Source organism: Chenopodium quinoa, unplaced genomic scaffold (assembly GCF_001683475.1).
Source record: "Chenopodium quinoa cultivar QQ74 unplaced genomic scaffold, ASM168347v1, whole genome shotgun sequence".
In the NCBI taxonomy this organism is placed as follows: domain Eukaryota; kingdom Viridiplantae; phylum Streptophyta; class Magnoliopsida; order Caryophyllales; family Amaranthaceae; genus Chenopodium; species Chenopodium quinoa.
In genome coordinates, this window is record NW_018743204.1 from 797,018 (window position 1) to 813,799 (window position 16,782).

The following is a 16,782-nucleotide window of genomic DNA, read 5'->3' on the forward strand; positions in this document are numbered from 1 at the left end:
TGCCGACAGAGCAAAGCCGAAATGTAACACCTTGCATTTCAGCGACAGGGATAAATGTTGACTTGGGTGAATCTCCTTTGAAGAACTTATCTATGCTTAAGGGATTAAGGCAGGAACAGAGTACGTGTGATTTGGGCATTGCAAATATTGCAATTTCTTCTTTTGTTTGCAATCAAGATGGAAAAGATCAACCGAATGCTAGTGTTTCTAGCACACCTGGTGAGGATAATGTTGCGTTAGTTATCGAAGAGCAACCAAGAATTGTTACAAATACCGAAAATTTAAATGAAGAGTTTATTCAAACTCATTCGGCAAAATTGCTTCCTGTGCGAATTATGGGACATAAGGGATCTAAAAAAAGGGGTAGGCCTATTGTCGACTTAGGTCAACTTTCGTCCGAGGAGTTATCCATTCAGCCGAAAAAAAAAGAGTTGTGAGAACGAGTGGTTTCGGCAGTGGGGGCATTTCAGTTCCGCTCAATGTTCGTGAGCAAGGGGAAGGAACTAAATATAACGTTGTTCAAATTTCGGGAGACAGTGTTACCGCTAAAGGCCAAATGGAAGTTGATGTGTTGGTCGCATGTTCTAAGGATAATGTTGCGGTAGTTATGGAAGAACAGTAGAAACTTGCTACAGGTGCCGAAAATATGATTGAAAATATTCTGGAAACTCATTTGGCTATATCATTGCCTGTGCAAACTGTGGAACAAAAAGGATCCAGAAAAAGAAAGGTCAGGCCTATTGTCGATCTAGGTGAACTTTCATCAGAAACGGTAATGCTGTTGCCGACAGATTTTCAGCCAGGCAGTCGACCGGTTGGAGGCGGGGGTGGGCGAACCCCAGTTCCTTTCAATGGTCGTAAGGATGGGGAAGAAACTATATGTAATGCTCCTCGAGTTCTGGCAGACATCGTCACAAAAAAAGGCCAAGCGGGTGTTGATGTATTGGTTACGCCTACTGAGGAAAACGTTGTGGTGGTTATGGAAGACAATCCGATAAATGTTCATCACGTGGATAAATATGGTGAAATATTGCGATCAGCACATGGACACCCGTTCGCTAATTATTTTGAAGTGCCTATTCAAGATTGTGAAGAAGTGTAAGTCTTCATGTTTGTCGCCGAAATTATGGATACACTCTGTTCTAGATTTTGATTATAGTATTTATTTATATTTATTGATGTTTTTATTCTTTTATAGAAAAAAATCCAGAAGTAGTTGGAAACCGTGTAGTGCAGGTAATATTGTTTAACATAGTGTGATAGCATTATTTCGGATAACTTAATATTATAAACGTATTCATATGATCTATGATGTACGGAATTTATATCACGTTTTTTTGTTTTGTTTTTCCTATTACGAGCAGAATATATTTCGGCATTGTCGTATTCCGACGCGACATGGCATACTGTACCAGTAGAAGTTTGTGAGGCACTGTAAGTTTTTGATGTTCTACTGCTTTATGTTGTATATTATTTGAAATTAATATATTTTATGGTTTTTTTGTAGATATGAATCCAAAAAATGGAAAAAACGTGATACTATAGGTAATGTTCAGTAATATATTACGATATAATTATTTACGTGATTCGTAAAGTATTGACGCTCACTGCGTGCAGATTTCAAAGTTGACTTCCATATCTATAATTATTTCACTAAGATTATCGTGCTATAACCGAAATAAAAGTGTTGTAAAACTATATAGTAATTTTAAACATTAGATGACTATATACTGTGTAAGGTGTGATTTTCAGTGGAAATAATTGTGTTTTTAATTAAAATAGATTATAAGAAAGAAAATTGTGAAGGATAAAATAGTGATATTTCTGGTTACGGCAATTTTGATTGCTGTATTTAATAGTTTTCCAAGAAGTCGTTTTCACAAAATGTAATCATAAACTATCTTTTTACATTATTATTGGTATCTTTGTTTATTTATTATTATTTTGGTGTATTCAATGTTTGGCGTTATTATATAGAAAACGTTCATTGTGATTGCTAGATAATTTGGGGAGTCTTTCACAAATATGTGAACAACGTAAGAGAAAAAGATCTCTGTTTTTTGCACAATCTTCATCTGCCAAAAAACCCAGTTCAGAAGGTATTGTATCGGTTATCTTTACAGTATAAGAATTAACTATTATATGTGATATATGGAATGAATCTTAATTTATTTTGGTTTTTTTTTCCAAAAACGTATTTTAAATGTTTCGGTAGTGAGACCGTTTGCAACGATAGGTGAAAATCTTCCAGTTGGCCCTCTTGTGCTTGAGAGTGCTCCGTGTTGTTTGTATTGTAATGCAAAGAAATTCATGTATGAAACTCCGAGTTTCTGCTGTTGCGGTGGACAGGTTGTTATTGCAGCTAATCAATTTCCTGATGAGTTATGTCGATTATATTTATCAGAAGAGGAAGATGCTAAACATTTCAGGCAATACAGCCGAATGTATAACAATCTCTTTGCTTTTAGTTCTATACGCGGCAAAACGGAGTCGAAAACATATAAGGGGATATATGTATTTAAAATGCATGGGCAAGTATATCATTGTGTTCCAGATCTTCTGCCTCATGATGGTAGTCCTAAATTTTTGCAGCTCTATTTTTATGATGGCCAACACGAAGTTCAGAATCGAGTAAATTGTTTTCCTGAAGTACGGGAGGATATTATTTGTGTATTAATGAAAATTACTGAAATGAATCCATATGCAAGATTTTTCAGATCGTTGAGGGAAATAGAGATAGATGAAAACACACAGATAGTATTATCTCAAAATACTATTTTGGATCAACGTGTTTATAATGCACCTGTTTCTGATGAAGTTGCTATAGTATGGCCAGATGGTGCGTCTTCGAGTCAAATTAGCACTCCACATATTATTGTGCATGGAAAGTCTGCCCAAACTCATCGGATTTGTCATTATTATGGGTGCTATGATCCATTACAATACCCGTTATTATTCCCTTTTGGTGAATGTGGATGGACTCAGAATCTTAAGAAGCGAAATGTTGGTGGGAAAAATCATACAAAACAGGTTCCAGATCCTATTAATTCTTGTGCAGTTCATACCCTGCAAAATTTCTTAGATGAAGAAGAATCACGTAAGTGTTTGTTACTTATGCATATTAGTTCGTATTCATTTTAAACTATTTATTGTGTTGGGCAATTTAATGTGTTTTTTTATTTATTTTCGGCATAATATAGGGACCGTTAAACACAAGACAAGAGCTAATAAGTATATCTCTCCAAGAGAATACTATGCCTACATATTACAAATGAGGTCTACAAATATGCTCCTTAGAAGTGGAAGATGTTTTCAACAATTTGTTGTGGACATGTATGTGAAGATCGAAAATTCAAGGCTCGATTATTTGCGGAACAATCAAGATATCATTAGAGCTGATCTTTATTAGGGTATTCTTGATAGTGTGACAGGTGGAGAGACAAATGCTTCGAAGATTGGACATCTTGTTGTTTTACCTCCGTCGTTCATTAGGTGTCCTAGAGATCTAAAACGTCGATATCTAAATGCAATGGAATTAGTTCAAAGATATGGGAAACCGGATTTGTTTATTACTATGACATGTAATGAAAATTGGCCCGAAATAAAGTGTGAATTACAACCTGGAGAGAAAGCTCAAGATAGGCCAGATATAGTGGCCCGTATATTTCGTGCAAAATTATTGGCATTAAAAAAACAAACTAAAAAAGAAAGAATTTTTGGTGAAGTGGCAGCAATGATTTATGTTGTTAAGTTTCAAAAAAGGGGATTACCACATGCACATTTTTTAATAATACTGAAACGTGATTTCAAGATAAGAGGGCCATCAGAATATGATAAGTTTGTTTGTGCTGAAATCCCATCATTTGATAATCCTCGTCTTCGTAAATTTGTCTTGACTCATATGATGCATGGGCCTTGCGGGAAGTTGAATCCTAAGTGTCCTTGTATGAAAATGGATGGGAAAAAATTGGTCTGCAAAAATGGATATCCAAAATATTACAATTTAGAAACAGCAAACAACAAAGATGGATATCCTATATATAGGAGAAGACAAACGGGTGAAAAAGTAAAGGTTCGAAGGGCTGAGTTAGATAATCAGTGGGTAGTACCTTATAATCCATATTTATTACTTATGTTTGATTGTCATATAAATGATGAGGCCTGTTCAACTATCAAAGCAGTAAAATATTTATACAAATATGTTTATAAAGGGCATGACCATATATCATTCAAGATATCTGCTACAAATGATTAAAAAAAATTGATGAAATAGAATAATTTCAATCTGGCAGGTTGGTATTGAGTGCTTTATTTTCATACTTAGTTTAAATTTCTTTATACTATAATTACAAATATTACATTTGAATTGTGTGGTTTGAAATTTTAGAAGGGTATCTCCGTGTGAAGGAATATGGCGAATATTTGGTTTTGATTTATATGAAATTTTTCCTCCTGTTATGTCGTTACCAGCGCATCTTCCAAACATGCAATCCATTGCTGTAAGACCATTTGAAAATCTCAGTTGGGTTGTTAGAGATCCTAAGCGCGCACGTACACCTTTGACGGAATACTTTGCAATGAATGCGACAATTGATGGTGGCGTTAACCTTTTATACAATGATTTTTCAAAACACTACACATGGAATTCAAGTGTGAAAGAATGGAAAGACCGAAAAAACGCACTCACTGTTGTTGGTAGGATATCGTTTGTCTTGCCTTCCGAAGGTGAACGTTATTATCTTCGACTATTATTGCTTAATGTACAAAACTCAAATTCGTTTACAGACTTATGTACAGTTGACAATTATGTTTGTGCTACATTTCAAGAGACTGCTAAACGGCTTGGTCTTTTGGAAAATGATGATGCTGCATCCATTTGCCTAACTGAAGCTGCATAGATACAGTTACCATGTGCTTTGAGACGACTGTTTGCAACAATACTGATATTTTGCCAGCCGAGTGATCCAACTTCTTTATGGGAAAAATATTACACATCATTGTCGGAAGATTACAGGTATCAATTTAAAGATTGTCCCGGCAAAGTGAAACAACTAACTGTTAGTTTATTAGAGCAACATCTTGAATCAATGGGTAAATCATTGAAAACATTTGGGTTGGATCATCTGAGCTATAATGTCAGTGACGAATTTAGGAAAACGAGAGATATAGAAAATGCTTTAAATACACCTATTCTAGAAGAATATATAAACTCAAGAGCACGATTGAATGCAGCTCAATTGAAAGCATTTGATGTCATAATGAATCACGTCAATGAGGGAAAAGGAGGTACTTTTCTTATTGATGGACCAGGTGGCACGGGTAAAACATTTTTATACAATTGTTTATATGCAGAAATTCGAATGATGAATAAAATTGTGCTGCCCACTGCGTCATCTGGAATAGCCACATCAAATCTACCTTCAGGCAGAACAGCTCATTCAAGATTTAAAATACATGTTGATCATGAGAGTTGTTTTACATGTGACGTGCCAAAACAAGGTAGTTTAGCACAATTATTAAAGGAGACAACTTTGATTATCTGGGATGAGGCTTTTATGGCGAATAAGGCGAATTTACAAGCACTTGATTTGCTGTTGCAAGATATATGTGAAAATACAACACTTTTTGGTGGTAAGCTTATCATTTTCGGTGGAGATTTTAGGCAAGTTTTACCAGTTGTACCCCAAAAGTCGTTAAGACAGGCTGTTGAATCGAGCATTGTTGCTTCATATATCAGGCCATCTTTGAAAAGATTCAAGTTAATGGAAAATCAGCGAGCTCGTGAAGATCCAACATTTTGTGCGTTTTTGTTGTCTCTTGGTAATGGTGAATTACAAACAAATGAGTATGGATATGTAGAACTTCCTGATGGAATGATACATCATTTGGAGATTGAAAAGGACCCCATTTTGGAGATTATAAAAGCTACTTTGCCAGAAGTTGAGAAAGGAACGATTACATCAGATATCTTTGCAGATAGAGGAATTTTAACTCCGATGAATGATGATGTGGATATGGTAAATTCAGTTTTGATTGAGCACTTCCAAGGAAATAAAGTGGTTTATAAGAGTTTTGATGCAATGCTCAATGATACTTGCAATATCTATCCATCAGAGTTTATAAATAAGCTTTGTCCAGGAGGAATGAGTCCTTATGAGCTTGTTCATAAAAAGGATTGTCCTGTGATTTTGTTACGTAATATAATGCCTTCGAATGGTCTCTGTAATGGGACAAGATTGATTTGCAAGATTTTTCGGCCCAACGTTATTATTTGTGAAATTTATGTTGGTCAATATAAAGGAAAAACTATTTTTTTGCATCGAGCAACTTTACGCCCTCCAACAAATAGTAGATATCCATTCACTTTTGAAAGGAAACAGTTTCCAATTAAATTATGTTTTGCTATGACGATTAATAAGTCACAAGGACAAACACTGAATTAGGTTTCAGTCTATCTTCCTCGGCCGTGTTTTTCACATGGTCAACTATATGTGGCTTTATCTCGGGCAACAAAGGCAAAGAATGTTGTTGTTTATACAATGAAACCGCCTGATGGGTATCACATAAACTCGGTTAGAAATGTAGTGTCCTATGATATTTTGAAGTATTCAAAAGTTGTTTAACATCAAACATGTTTGTTGCTGTATAATGAAATTATTACAATTATTGTGATCTTTTTTTTTAAAAAAAAAAAATACTATAGTAATTATAACAAGCGTTTATGCATTATAAAAAACAATATAATTACAAATATTGTTATAAAGTTGCATTTCTTTTCAGAATGGTTAAAAAGTTATGTTCCATTTAAAGCATTCGTTAATATAATTATTTTGCAGAGTATACTTTTCAATAATTTCGTATTGATTTAGCAAAATTAATATTGTAGATATTATATATTGTGATTTAGGAATTATGTAAATTTATCACAAATGAATTTGTAAAAAGATATTTATCCTCTGTATATATTTAACTTCTTATTTATTAGTTAGTGATCAAAACATTATTTGTGTAATTAACAAATATTACAAATGATTGCAAGTTTAAATTGGTGAAATGTGGATATTGTAAATGATTATAACCGACAATAGAGAGTATAATAAATAGGTTGGGATGTTTTGTCGATAGTTGAATTTTGATGAATGTGTTTACTAATAGTTTAGTTGGGAATTTTAATGGTTATGTTAATTATTAAACTTTCAGATTTAAAAGCCTTTTGTTACAAATTCTCGCTGTCATTCGGTGATGAACATGGTTCTTGTTATATAATGATATTATTACAATTGTTGTTATATTTTTTAACGTAAATGCCGTCAAAATTAAAACAAGAGTTTATATACATTGTGAAAAATACTAAATTAAACCTTTTAATAAAGTTGTATCTTATTACAAAAGTTTATTACTGTTTTCACTTTGAAGGGTATATATACTAATAGTAATTTTGTATTTGTTTAGCAGAATCTATAGTGTAGATATTATATGTTATTATTTTAAAATTTAACAAATTGAACATAAATGGATCTGGGGAAAGATATTTGTACTCGGATAGATATTTTAATTTGTATGAATTATTTTTAAAAATTGTTTATTAATCAAAATATTATTTGTGTAATTAACAAGTATTGTATTATAAATGATTGCATTTTGAAATTGGTGAAATTTGGATGAATTAAATGCTTATTATAACTACCATTAGTGAGTGTAATTAAAAAGTTGCGACGTTTTGTCGGTAGTTAGATTTTAAGGAATTTAGTTTAATAATAGTTTAACGGGAAATGTGACGATACAGTTAACTATTAAACTTCTCTAGATTTAAATTTAAAAGTCTGTAGTTATATACTATCTCCGTCATTCACTAATCAATTTTCTGCAAACCAAACCCTAAGAAATATCGAATTTCTTTTGCAACAGTTAATTTCCATCCCAAATATCTATTAGTATCATTTGTACTTCAAAATCCGGCATGTCGACGTACAAGCCCGTCGATTTACGACTTAGGGACAGGTAATTATTTCTGATTTCATTCGGATTTATTTTCATTTTTTTAATTTCCATTGTCGTACGATTGTTCTTCATTACTATGGTTAGACGTTGGAATTTGGGTAAAGCGCATGTTGTTGGTGAAGGAGAAGAAGCTGAAAGGCCACAAGTTGTGTCGTCAGGTCCTCAGCGTAGACAGCCGCTTGGACGGATGCCACCTCTTAGTCACGCTACTACTCTTTCTGATATGGAAGAAAGAGAACCTACAGCCAATGTTCCGATATCGGCTGTACCATTAGCTTCTGCTAGACCATTTTCATCTGTGACATTCAGGGAGTGGGAAGAGCCTACTTCGTCTGCCAGCGGTGCTGCTCATGGGCCTCGCTGTCTGCCAGAAGGTTCCGAAGAATGGTACAATCCACCTGAAAATTCGGGCCTTAGAACTACTGCTCCGTACAGATGGTGGGTTACACAGAATGCCCAATATCGTTTCGCTGAGCAGATTGAAATTTTTTATGGTATTTATGAACAGGACGGATACTGGTGTCGAATGCCAGTTATAAAGGATAGAATCCACAGACCGCCGCCTAGGTATATTGGAGTATATACTAGGCAGTTATAATCAGGGCTGAGGTTTCCTCTTCATCCCTTTGTAACTAAAGTGTTAAATGGGTATAACATTGCGTTGTGCCAGTTGACTCCGGCCAGTATTCGAAGAGTTATGACGTTCTTATGGGTTTCCCTTTTTTTAGGGTTTGACCCCAGTGTTAACGTTTTTCGGCAATTGCATACTTTGGTACCGAATAGACAGTCTTCCGAACCAAATGGTCTTGGATGGTGGCGTATTGAAGCAAAACGGGGTTATTTGACCACTTGGCCTCACGATACTTCGGATAAAGATTGGAGGGGTCAATGGATTTGGATTAGGGCTCCATCCGAAGAGGAACATTTAAACTACTTCGGAGCGCCGATATACCTAAGGATGCCTGACCCGAAAATGTCTGCTATCGGTCCCGATGAATTTTCTGCCGAAGATAATCAACTGCTGAAGCTCTTCGGAAAGGTGGCTTCGGGAAGAGGGGGACGAGAGAAACATACTCCAGCCACTTGGCTACCTTGTTATCACTATATCTTCCAAGAGAGGATATTAGCTGCCGTCAGCCTCAGCTGAAAGTATCAAGAGGGTAAGATTCTCGGTTGGGGCCGAAGGCTCGTTACTTTTTTTTGTGTAACTGTTGATATTATTGTTGTTTGTTTTGTTTTTTTTGAACCGTTTTCATTTTTTGTTAATTTCAGTGTTGCATGAGACGAATTACGGGCTGAGTTATGAACGTCTTGGAATCAACGTCAAAAGAAAAGTGATCAAGAGAGACCCTGCGATTACTCCAACTTCCGAAAGAGCTCCCGCACTACGTGCAACTCATCTTGAGATAGTCAGTTCTTCTGAATATTCCAAGCAGAAGCCGTGGTACTTGAAACGTGATCCATTTTTTCTTTTGGGTCCCGAAGAGCAAATTCTAGCCACTACTGCTGCTATAGAAGCCGGTGTTTCTGAGTCTACTCCTGACACTGAGGACGAGGACAGTTCTAAGGACGAATTGTTGGATAATTTGGTGAGTATAGGTTTGATCTTTACTTTGTTTTGCTTAAATGTTTTTCAAAGTATGAAATGTTAATGCATATATTTTCTATAGTATGTAGTATACATTTCAATTTCCAGCTTCTTAACACATGTTGCATGTAACTTTGTTAATTGAATAGAATATTATTTAGAATACTGTTTCAAGTACATTTTATTTACTGAATGTTACGCTTCTGAAAAGTTCAATAAATACAAAATTTGGTTAGCCTTTTTGTTATGAATTGGTTGATTTGCGTAATTTTAATATATTTCCTATTTCAGTGTAAAATTCCAGTTACTGTGTTTAGTACTCTCTGTTTTACATATATTCCGGCTACAATATGCATTCCACACGAATTACTGCTAATTTATAAGAACTTCATTACTTATAGTGTTTCGCAACATATTATTTGTTAACTGTTAAATATATTCGTACTTCATCAACTATAAAATTTTTGTTGCTTTTCTCTTATGATTTGCTTGGTTTGCTTATGGAATTTCAATGCATATGTTCTGCAATTTTAGAGTATATTGTTAATTTTCTAAAATACGTGGTGCATGTTTCGTTTTAAAACTTAAAGACCTTTTTAAAATGTAATATGGTAAATGTATATTGTTATTATCTGCTCAACCTATGAGAATTGAATCAAGTATGAAATGTTGGTTTCCTTTCTCTTATTAATTATTTGATTTTGCATAATTTAAATAGTATTGTTATTTATGTGTTTGTGGTTTATTTCCAATAACTCAAATTGTGCTGATACTTATTTCTGCAGCCTCTTAATCTTCTGCTGCGAAAGAAGGAAACAAGAGTAGCAGCCCAACCGAAAAAGCCTTCATTGGATACCTCTTCATCAGATCAAGAAGTTAAATATATGGGTAGAAAAAGAAAGTCTAGGGTTGTTTTCAACCCATCCTAGTTCCCTTTAGAATATGTCACTCCGTCATCGAAAAGGACTAAGGTAGACGATGGTCCAGAAGAAATGTCTAAGGAGAGAGATCCTGAACCTTTAACCTCTGCGAAACAAATTGAAAACATTCAGCAGGAATCTCTTTCTGAAGTGCCTCATCTTTCTGAATTTTCGGCAAACCCTTTTGCTGAAGAAAGTCAAAGACATGCTGATGCCTTCGTTACACACATTGAGCATACTAATATGACAATTGAAGAAGAAAGGCCTTTACATTTCAAGGAAGCGGATGAACATGTTGATGAGCCTCGACAATAAGATGTGCCATCGGCTTCTGGTGCAGACTCATTCAGAACTTTCCGGTCAAATGAGATGGGGTTTGAGTCTACCCCACTTGTGATATTTCCCGATGTTGTGCGGGAAAATTTGATGGAAAACCAGAACGCCGCTGCTGAAATCTTTGGGGATTTATCTGGCTTCTCCGAAGTGGAGAAAGCTAAAATATGGTTAACACAAGCTGTTGCTGGAGCGTCTGAAACTCTTTTGAGAGTACCAGACCCCGTTGTAAAAAACTTTAAATTGTTGTTGCAGGTAATTTGTTTAGACAATTTTCGTTTGAATTGTTTTTCTGATTCTACCATTTCAACTATTCTATTTAGAGAATGTAATTTCTCTTCAATTATTTGTTTTAATTGTTTTTTATACTCTAAATGCCCAGGTTGTTCAAAACCATGTGATTACTGCCGGTTTAAATGAAGAGCTGAAGAAAAGTGCTGACACAACAGAGTATCGGGTTCGTATGGCAGAGATTGCGCAAAAGCGTGCTGAAGATGCTGCTTCAAACAGCAAATTTCAGATGGAAGATATTTCAGAAAAATTCCACACATTCTTACACGAAATGGAACATTCAATCTCTCCTTATGTTGAGCAAGGCGAGGACCTGACTCGCTCTTATGGAGCTGTGGACATTCCATTGTTGAAGGTTCGGATTCAGGAGAAAATAGATCAGGCGATGGCTGCTCGAGACCAAATGATCAAGGATCTTGATGACCAGAATTCTCTTTTCAAGAAAGAAGCCGAAAAGAAGCAGATTGAACTTGAGAACGAAATTAAGCGTCTAAAGGACTTAGTTTCATATACAGAGTTCAATTTAACAGAAGTTCGAGGGCAAATTTCTCTAATAACGGAACAAAATCAGCTGAAACAGTATGAATTTGAGTCTGAGATCAATCGTCTGAAGGACACAATCTCTTCGAATAACCTGCGATTGATAGAGGTTCAAAACCAACTTCAAACTGAGAAAGATGGTGCTGCTGCAGTTAAAGCTAATTTAGAAAATGCCAGATAATTGCTGAAAACCCGAATCTATACACAGGAACAATACAATGAGGGTTACGAGAATGGTTACAAAGTTGCTCGCCGCCTTGCGATTCATCTTGAACCAAAAATCAATTGGGAATTGGCTGAGGAATGGTCTATGGACCTTAACCATCCAAATATGCAGCGGCCTCATGCTAATGAGCTTGCTTTACTTGCTCGGCTGGCTGAAAAAGAAGAATTGCAGGAAGATGATGAGGATGATGTAGAGAAAGTTGAGCCCCAGGTTCAAGATGTTGTTAGGACTGCTGCATCCTCTGTTGCTGACACTAAAAAGGCTCCTGATGCCAATATAGCAGATGCTGGTGCATAGGAAATCGGGCAGTCCTCTACAGAATCTTGCGGCTCTACAAGTGCTTGAATGTATAACGTTGTTTCTGTTCTTTTGCCTTTTTTCCAGCTTTCCATTTGTACAAAATACTCTGTTTAAATTACGCCTGAGTTTGTACTAAATTCGGCAGCTGTGTATCCGCGTGTAGGCGGCTGCCGGTTTAGAATTCTCTTTTTTATTTTCTTATCCAGACTATATTTTTTTTTTTGCTACTATTATCCCAAGTACCATTTTTGGGTTTAAGGGTTATGTTTAAATTAATGTTAACTGCTATGTCGGCCTTATATTTGGCTTTCGGGTTATTGTTTTAGTTTATGCTTCTTTGTTGTTCTGTTCTGATTTATCTGTTAACTATCAAGTACATAGCTTCATTCTAAAAGTCAAAAAAAGATTTCAGTCAATCTAATAAATATATGGTCCTTGTCAAATCTCAATTGTTCATAGAGTTTCAACATCTATTATAAATTAATGAAAAAGGTAAAATGATATATCTAAAATAATAGATTTTTATAGAAATTATTGTGCAACTAAATTTTCATAAATAACATATTATAATATACAAAGTAGTACAATTATTACAATAGAGAATTCTAACCGTGATACTGAACTTAGTTTCTGTAATTAAGTTCATATCAAAATTAGTAACTTATCAATTAAATATAAATTGTTATTAATCGAAATATAAAAAATTGTTTATGTCTTATTACTTAACAATAAGTTTATGAAATTATATTGTTCATATTTTCTGATTATACATTTGTGTAATATAGGAGAGATAATGCAAAGAATTTAAAGTAATGGGGAAGGTAAAATGGTATCTCTGAAGTACGAAGGAAATCATGTAGTAAGTTTTAGATTAAATAAATTGTGTACTTTTTATGATTTATTTTCCAAGAAACATGATTTAATAATATTTCTATATACAAAATGCATTTTTGGTTATGACATATATCTTGAAGCTGTATTCTATATGTTCAATCTGTAATCGGTATAGGTAGAATCAAAGTTAAGAGCCATAGTATTACTAACACCTTAATTTAGCAAATCAATCGTATTCGGCTACGAATACACTTCCGGAAAACCTTACTAAACATAAACGTTTATCATCTTATTTTACCAATTGTTGTGAATTATTTTATTATAAGATAATATGTTTGCATATGATATACGTTTTGGCTAAGGTAAACAACTTAGTTTGGATAACGAATTCCATTATAAGTGACGAAGTTATCAAATGAAAGTTAGGTATTTGGCAATGTACCGATAAATGATACAATGATTCTAAATATTTTACCTATTAAGATTATCATGGGATAGTTAAAAATGGATGAGATCATAGGTAATTTTTGTAAAGTAATTGTTGCTATTAAATTTTAGTATACATATAAAGGTTGTTTAGCCGATTTAGATTATGCCATTGTTAACATTAAATAGTCGAGATTCCACCAACCTAGCATAAGGCTCCGGAAATGTCATAAGGACTTCCGTTTCGGCGTTATTACCTTCGGCAATGTAGTGTTAAACATCGGAATGACTACGTTCGGATATAGAGCTCTTTGCTTCGGTATTGTTAGCTTCGGCATAATTTAAAATTTGAATTTCGGCGAATCTTGCTCATATGCAAGACACTCGAACCCTATCAAAGAACGGTTTCGGCTAAAGGTTTCTACACGGTGAACTTTGCGAAGAGGCTAAGATTGGAGAAACACCACCTCGGCATGTCGTAGCCTTGAGCATTGTCGAACCAATTTGTTCAATTTGGATTATTAAGCTTAGCATTATTGTATGTCACTTATTCCATGAATGATTTCAGCCAATGAGAGCTCAGTAAAGTAGATAGCATATAATGATAATAATGGAGAACTAGAGTTATAAATTTTCAATTGCATAATACATTTATCAGTGATAATTGCCTTAAAATTTCATCAATAACTAATGAATATTATGTGTATCCTTCAAATTACATACTGTATAAAATATAAACACAAATAACATAAATAGAACAAAGCAAGCAAAGAAATTTTTAAACTTTAAAGAAACACATATTCATTTATCGACCACAATATAACTTAAGCGAATCCTTCAAAGCACTAATTTGATTTTTTATTATACAAAATAACATTGGAAAAGTTTACATAGATGAACATATAAAACAGAAATTCAAGTACAGAAAATTTGAGAGACGTCTGTTTCATGATACTGTTTCAATAACTTCAATAATATTAGGAACCTCGATAAGCCGAAGTAAGTCTTAGTACTTTAGATTCATTATTGCATATTTTAATCGCGCCTCGTTCTTTTATACATATCGGAGTCGAAACTTGAACCATGCTTCTCTGCATTGCAATTCTCATAATCAGAATCAGACCCAGCATGACCATCATTATCATCATCATCATCATCATCATTGCCATTATATGTCTTACCAGCATCGTCATCATCGTTGACATCATCATCGGTGTCACCATTATTATCAGCAGCGTTAACATTAGTTTTCATTTTGTGCTTGTGCTCTTGAGACTGAAGTTCTAAGTCAGAAACTTTGTCGCTGTTATCCGATTCAATAACAATTACTTTTGGATGACTGATAATAACATTACCATCACATTTTCTCTTACTGCTTGGTTTTCCCTTTTCACATTTATGCTTCACGTTTGAAGTATTTTGAAGCAGAAATTCTAGATGACTATTCATCTTCTTTGTCATATCAATAAAATACAATAAGAAACTTGAGACTTTTTCTTTATTATAGTTACCTGCAATTGGTTTCCATGAAGGGGGATTAAAAACTTCCCCAGAAGTTGCAGTACTATCAGTACTCGCCATATTTAATTTGTTTTTTTGTTAGGGTTAAAGGAATCAGCTGAATAGAGAAGGTAAAGTGCAAATGAAAATGAAGGATATATAAAAGGTGATTATAGAATAGTGTATTAAAAAAAGAAACTGCGGATATATATAATAACCAACCAAATACAAACTCAACAATTATTTCATATATTCTTTTGATATCGAAAAGTCATATGTCTTTCAAAATATACAGTCACTTATTTTCCACTTATAAGGAACGTCTTACTATTATTATACAAAATACAGACGTTTAATAAATTCTAAAATAAAGAGAAGAAGAATATATATTTATTAATATTAATATTATATTGCGTATTTAATTATGCATATTAATATTAGTATGTTATGAATACATAAATGTATTTGGACGTTGTTACTTGCTTTGCCACCCTTTCTCGACTTAGATTAGATTAAACAATATATTATTTTACTAAACAAAAATATAAATAATATAATAATATAGATTTAACAATTATCGATTAAAATATCGGTGGTTGTTGTTTTTCTACAATATGATTTAATTAGTAATATAACTTATACATCATTTTATATAAATTATAAATGTGAAGCTAATTCAATAAATGAAAGATGAAATGGACAGATAATGGTTCACCCATTACTAACATCTTTTAAATTGTACATGTAATTATATTCAATTACACATGATTTGTTTTTAAAAAAAAATTACATATAACGAAAAAATATATTAAGTACTAATAACATAATTGCTATTTTTTTCCTCAAAGATTTTTTAGAAAAATAACAAAAGTATCAAATAATAGACGTATTTAGATTCAAAATCATATGTTTGTTTAATATATATATATATATATATATATTCCTCTGCTGTGTTTTAAAAATTACTATAATTTGTGATATAAAAAAAATTTTACATTTAAAAGATACCTACTATGACAGAACGAAAAAACTCTAGACGTTACTTTTTCTCTTCGGCGGCAATAAAACAAAAAAAAAATTATAGTATAGAGATGGAAATGGAATAGGAAGATAAAATATAGATTCAAAAGGAACTTAAATACTAAGAAACATGACGGTTTAAGAGCACTAAAAAACGTTGGGTAAATCAATGAGATTTGACAACTCAATAAATTTACACAACAATGACAAGTGTTGATATGCATGTAAACGGCAAAGGGGGTTGCGTGGATCGGATTTAATATCATCTATATTTCGTCAATGATTCACTAACATAACAACTTTAATTTGTATTAAAATATACTACAAAATCTAATTCATTTTCGATTATACCCTCTTTTTTTTTCTTTTAAAGCATTTTCAGTTACTTAGAAATAAATCGATTACTATATATCCAAAATTAATTAAACTTTAAACAAATCTAAACTTATTGTTATATATAAATATGTCCAATCAATAATGATAACTATTTATATACACAAATTCGTGTATTTAAATTTTAATTAAATATAATAATAAACAACCCTATAAAGGATAATTACAATCAACGATTATTGTAAATAGACATGACAACATAATTCAGTAATGTTCAATATATATAACAAAATTATTTTTCTCTTAACTATATTTATTTATCAAATATAAATACAATATTACATAAATAAATTATATATATGTTGGACTTTTTCTATAGGTTCAATACTAAAAAGTCTTTCAACCATAGCTGGAGAAAAAACCCTAACATAGAATGTCCTATTACCACCATAAGGATCATTTATTGAGAA

At 33.2% G+C, this 16,782-nt stretch overlaps 2 protein-coding genes across 2 annotated transcripts; both read left to right on the forward strand.

Moving 5' to 3' along the window:
• Positions 1-646: 646 nt before the first annotated feature.
• On the forward strand, positions 647-4,898 carry LOC110733951. Its single transcript, XM_021914018.1, has 8 exons — positions 647-1,098; positions 1,199-1,236; positions 1,365-1,434; positions 1,508-1,545; positions 2,237-3,097; positions 3,201-3,333; positions 3,424-4,098; positions 4,388-4,898. Exons 1-8 carry the CDS (start codon positions 647-649, stop codon positions 4,896-4,898), a joined length of 2,778 nt encoding a protein of 925 aa, XP_021769710.1.
• A 189-nt stretch (positions 4,899-5,087) lies between these two features.
• On the forward strand, positions 5,088-6,443 carry LOC110733952 (ATP-dependent DNA helicase PIF1-like). The gene has a single exon (XM_021914019.1). The coding sequence runs from the start codon at positions 5,088-5,090 to the stop codon at positions 6,441-6,443; it is 1,356 nt and encodes a 451-aa protein (XP_021769711.1).
• Positions 6,444-16,782: the final 10,339 nt, after the last annotated feature.

Excerpts from the sequence above, each read along its gene's own strand:
- LOC110733951 (XM_021914018.1), top strand. The coding sequence starts at position 647 with ATGATTGAAAATATTCTGGAAACTCATTTGGCTATATCATTGCCTGTG. Across the intron at positions 1,237-1,364 it reads TTGGAAACCGTGTAGTGCAG|AATATATTTCGGCATTGTCG; the intron begins GTAATATTGTTT and ends TATTACGAGCAG. Across the intron at positions 3,098-3,200 it reads CTTAGATGAAGAAGAATCAC|GGACCGTTAAACACAAGACA; the intron begins GTAAGTGTTTGT and ends GGCATAATATAG.
- LOC110733952 (XM_021914019.1), top strand. The coding sequence starts at position 5,088 with ATGGGTAAATCATTGAAAACATTTGGGTTGGATCATCTGAGCTATAAT.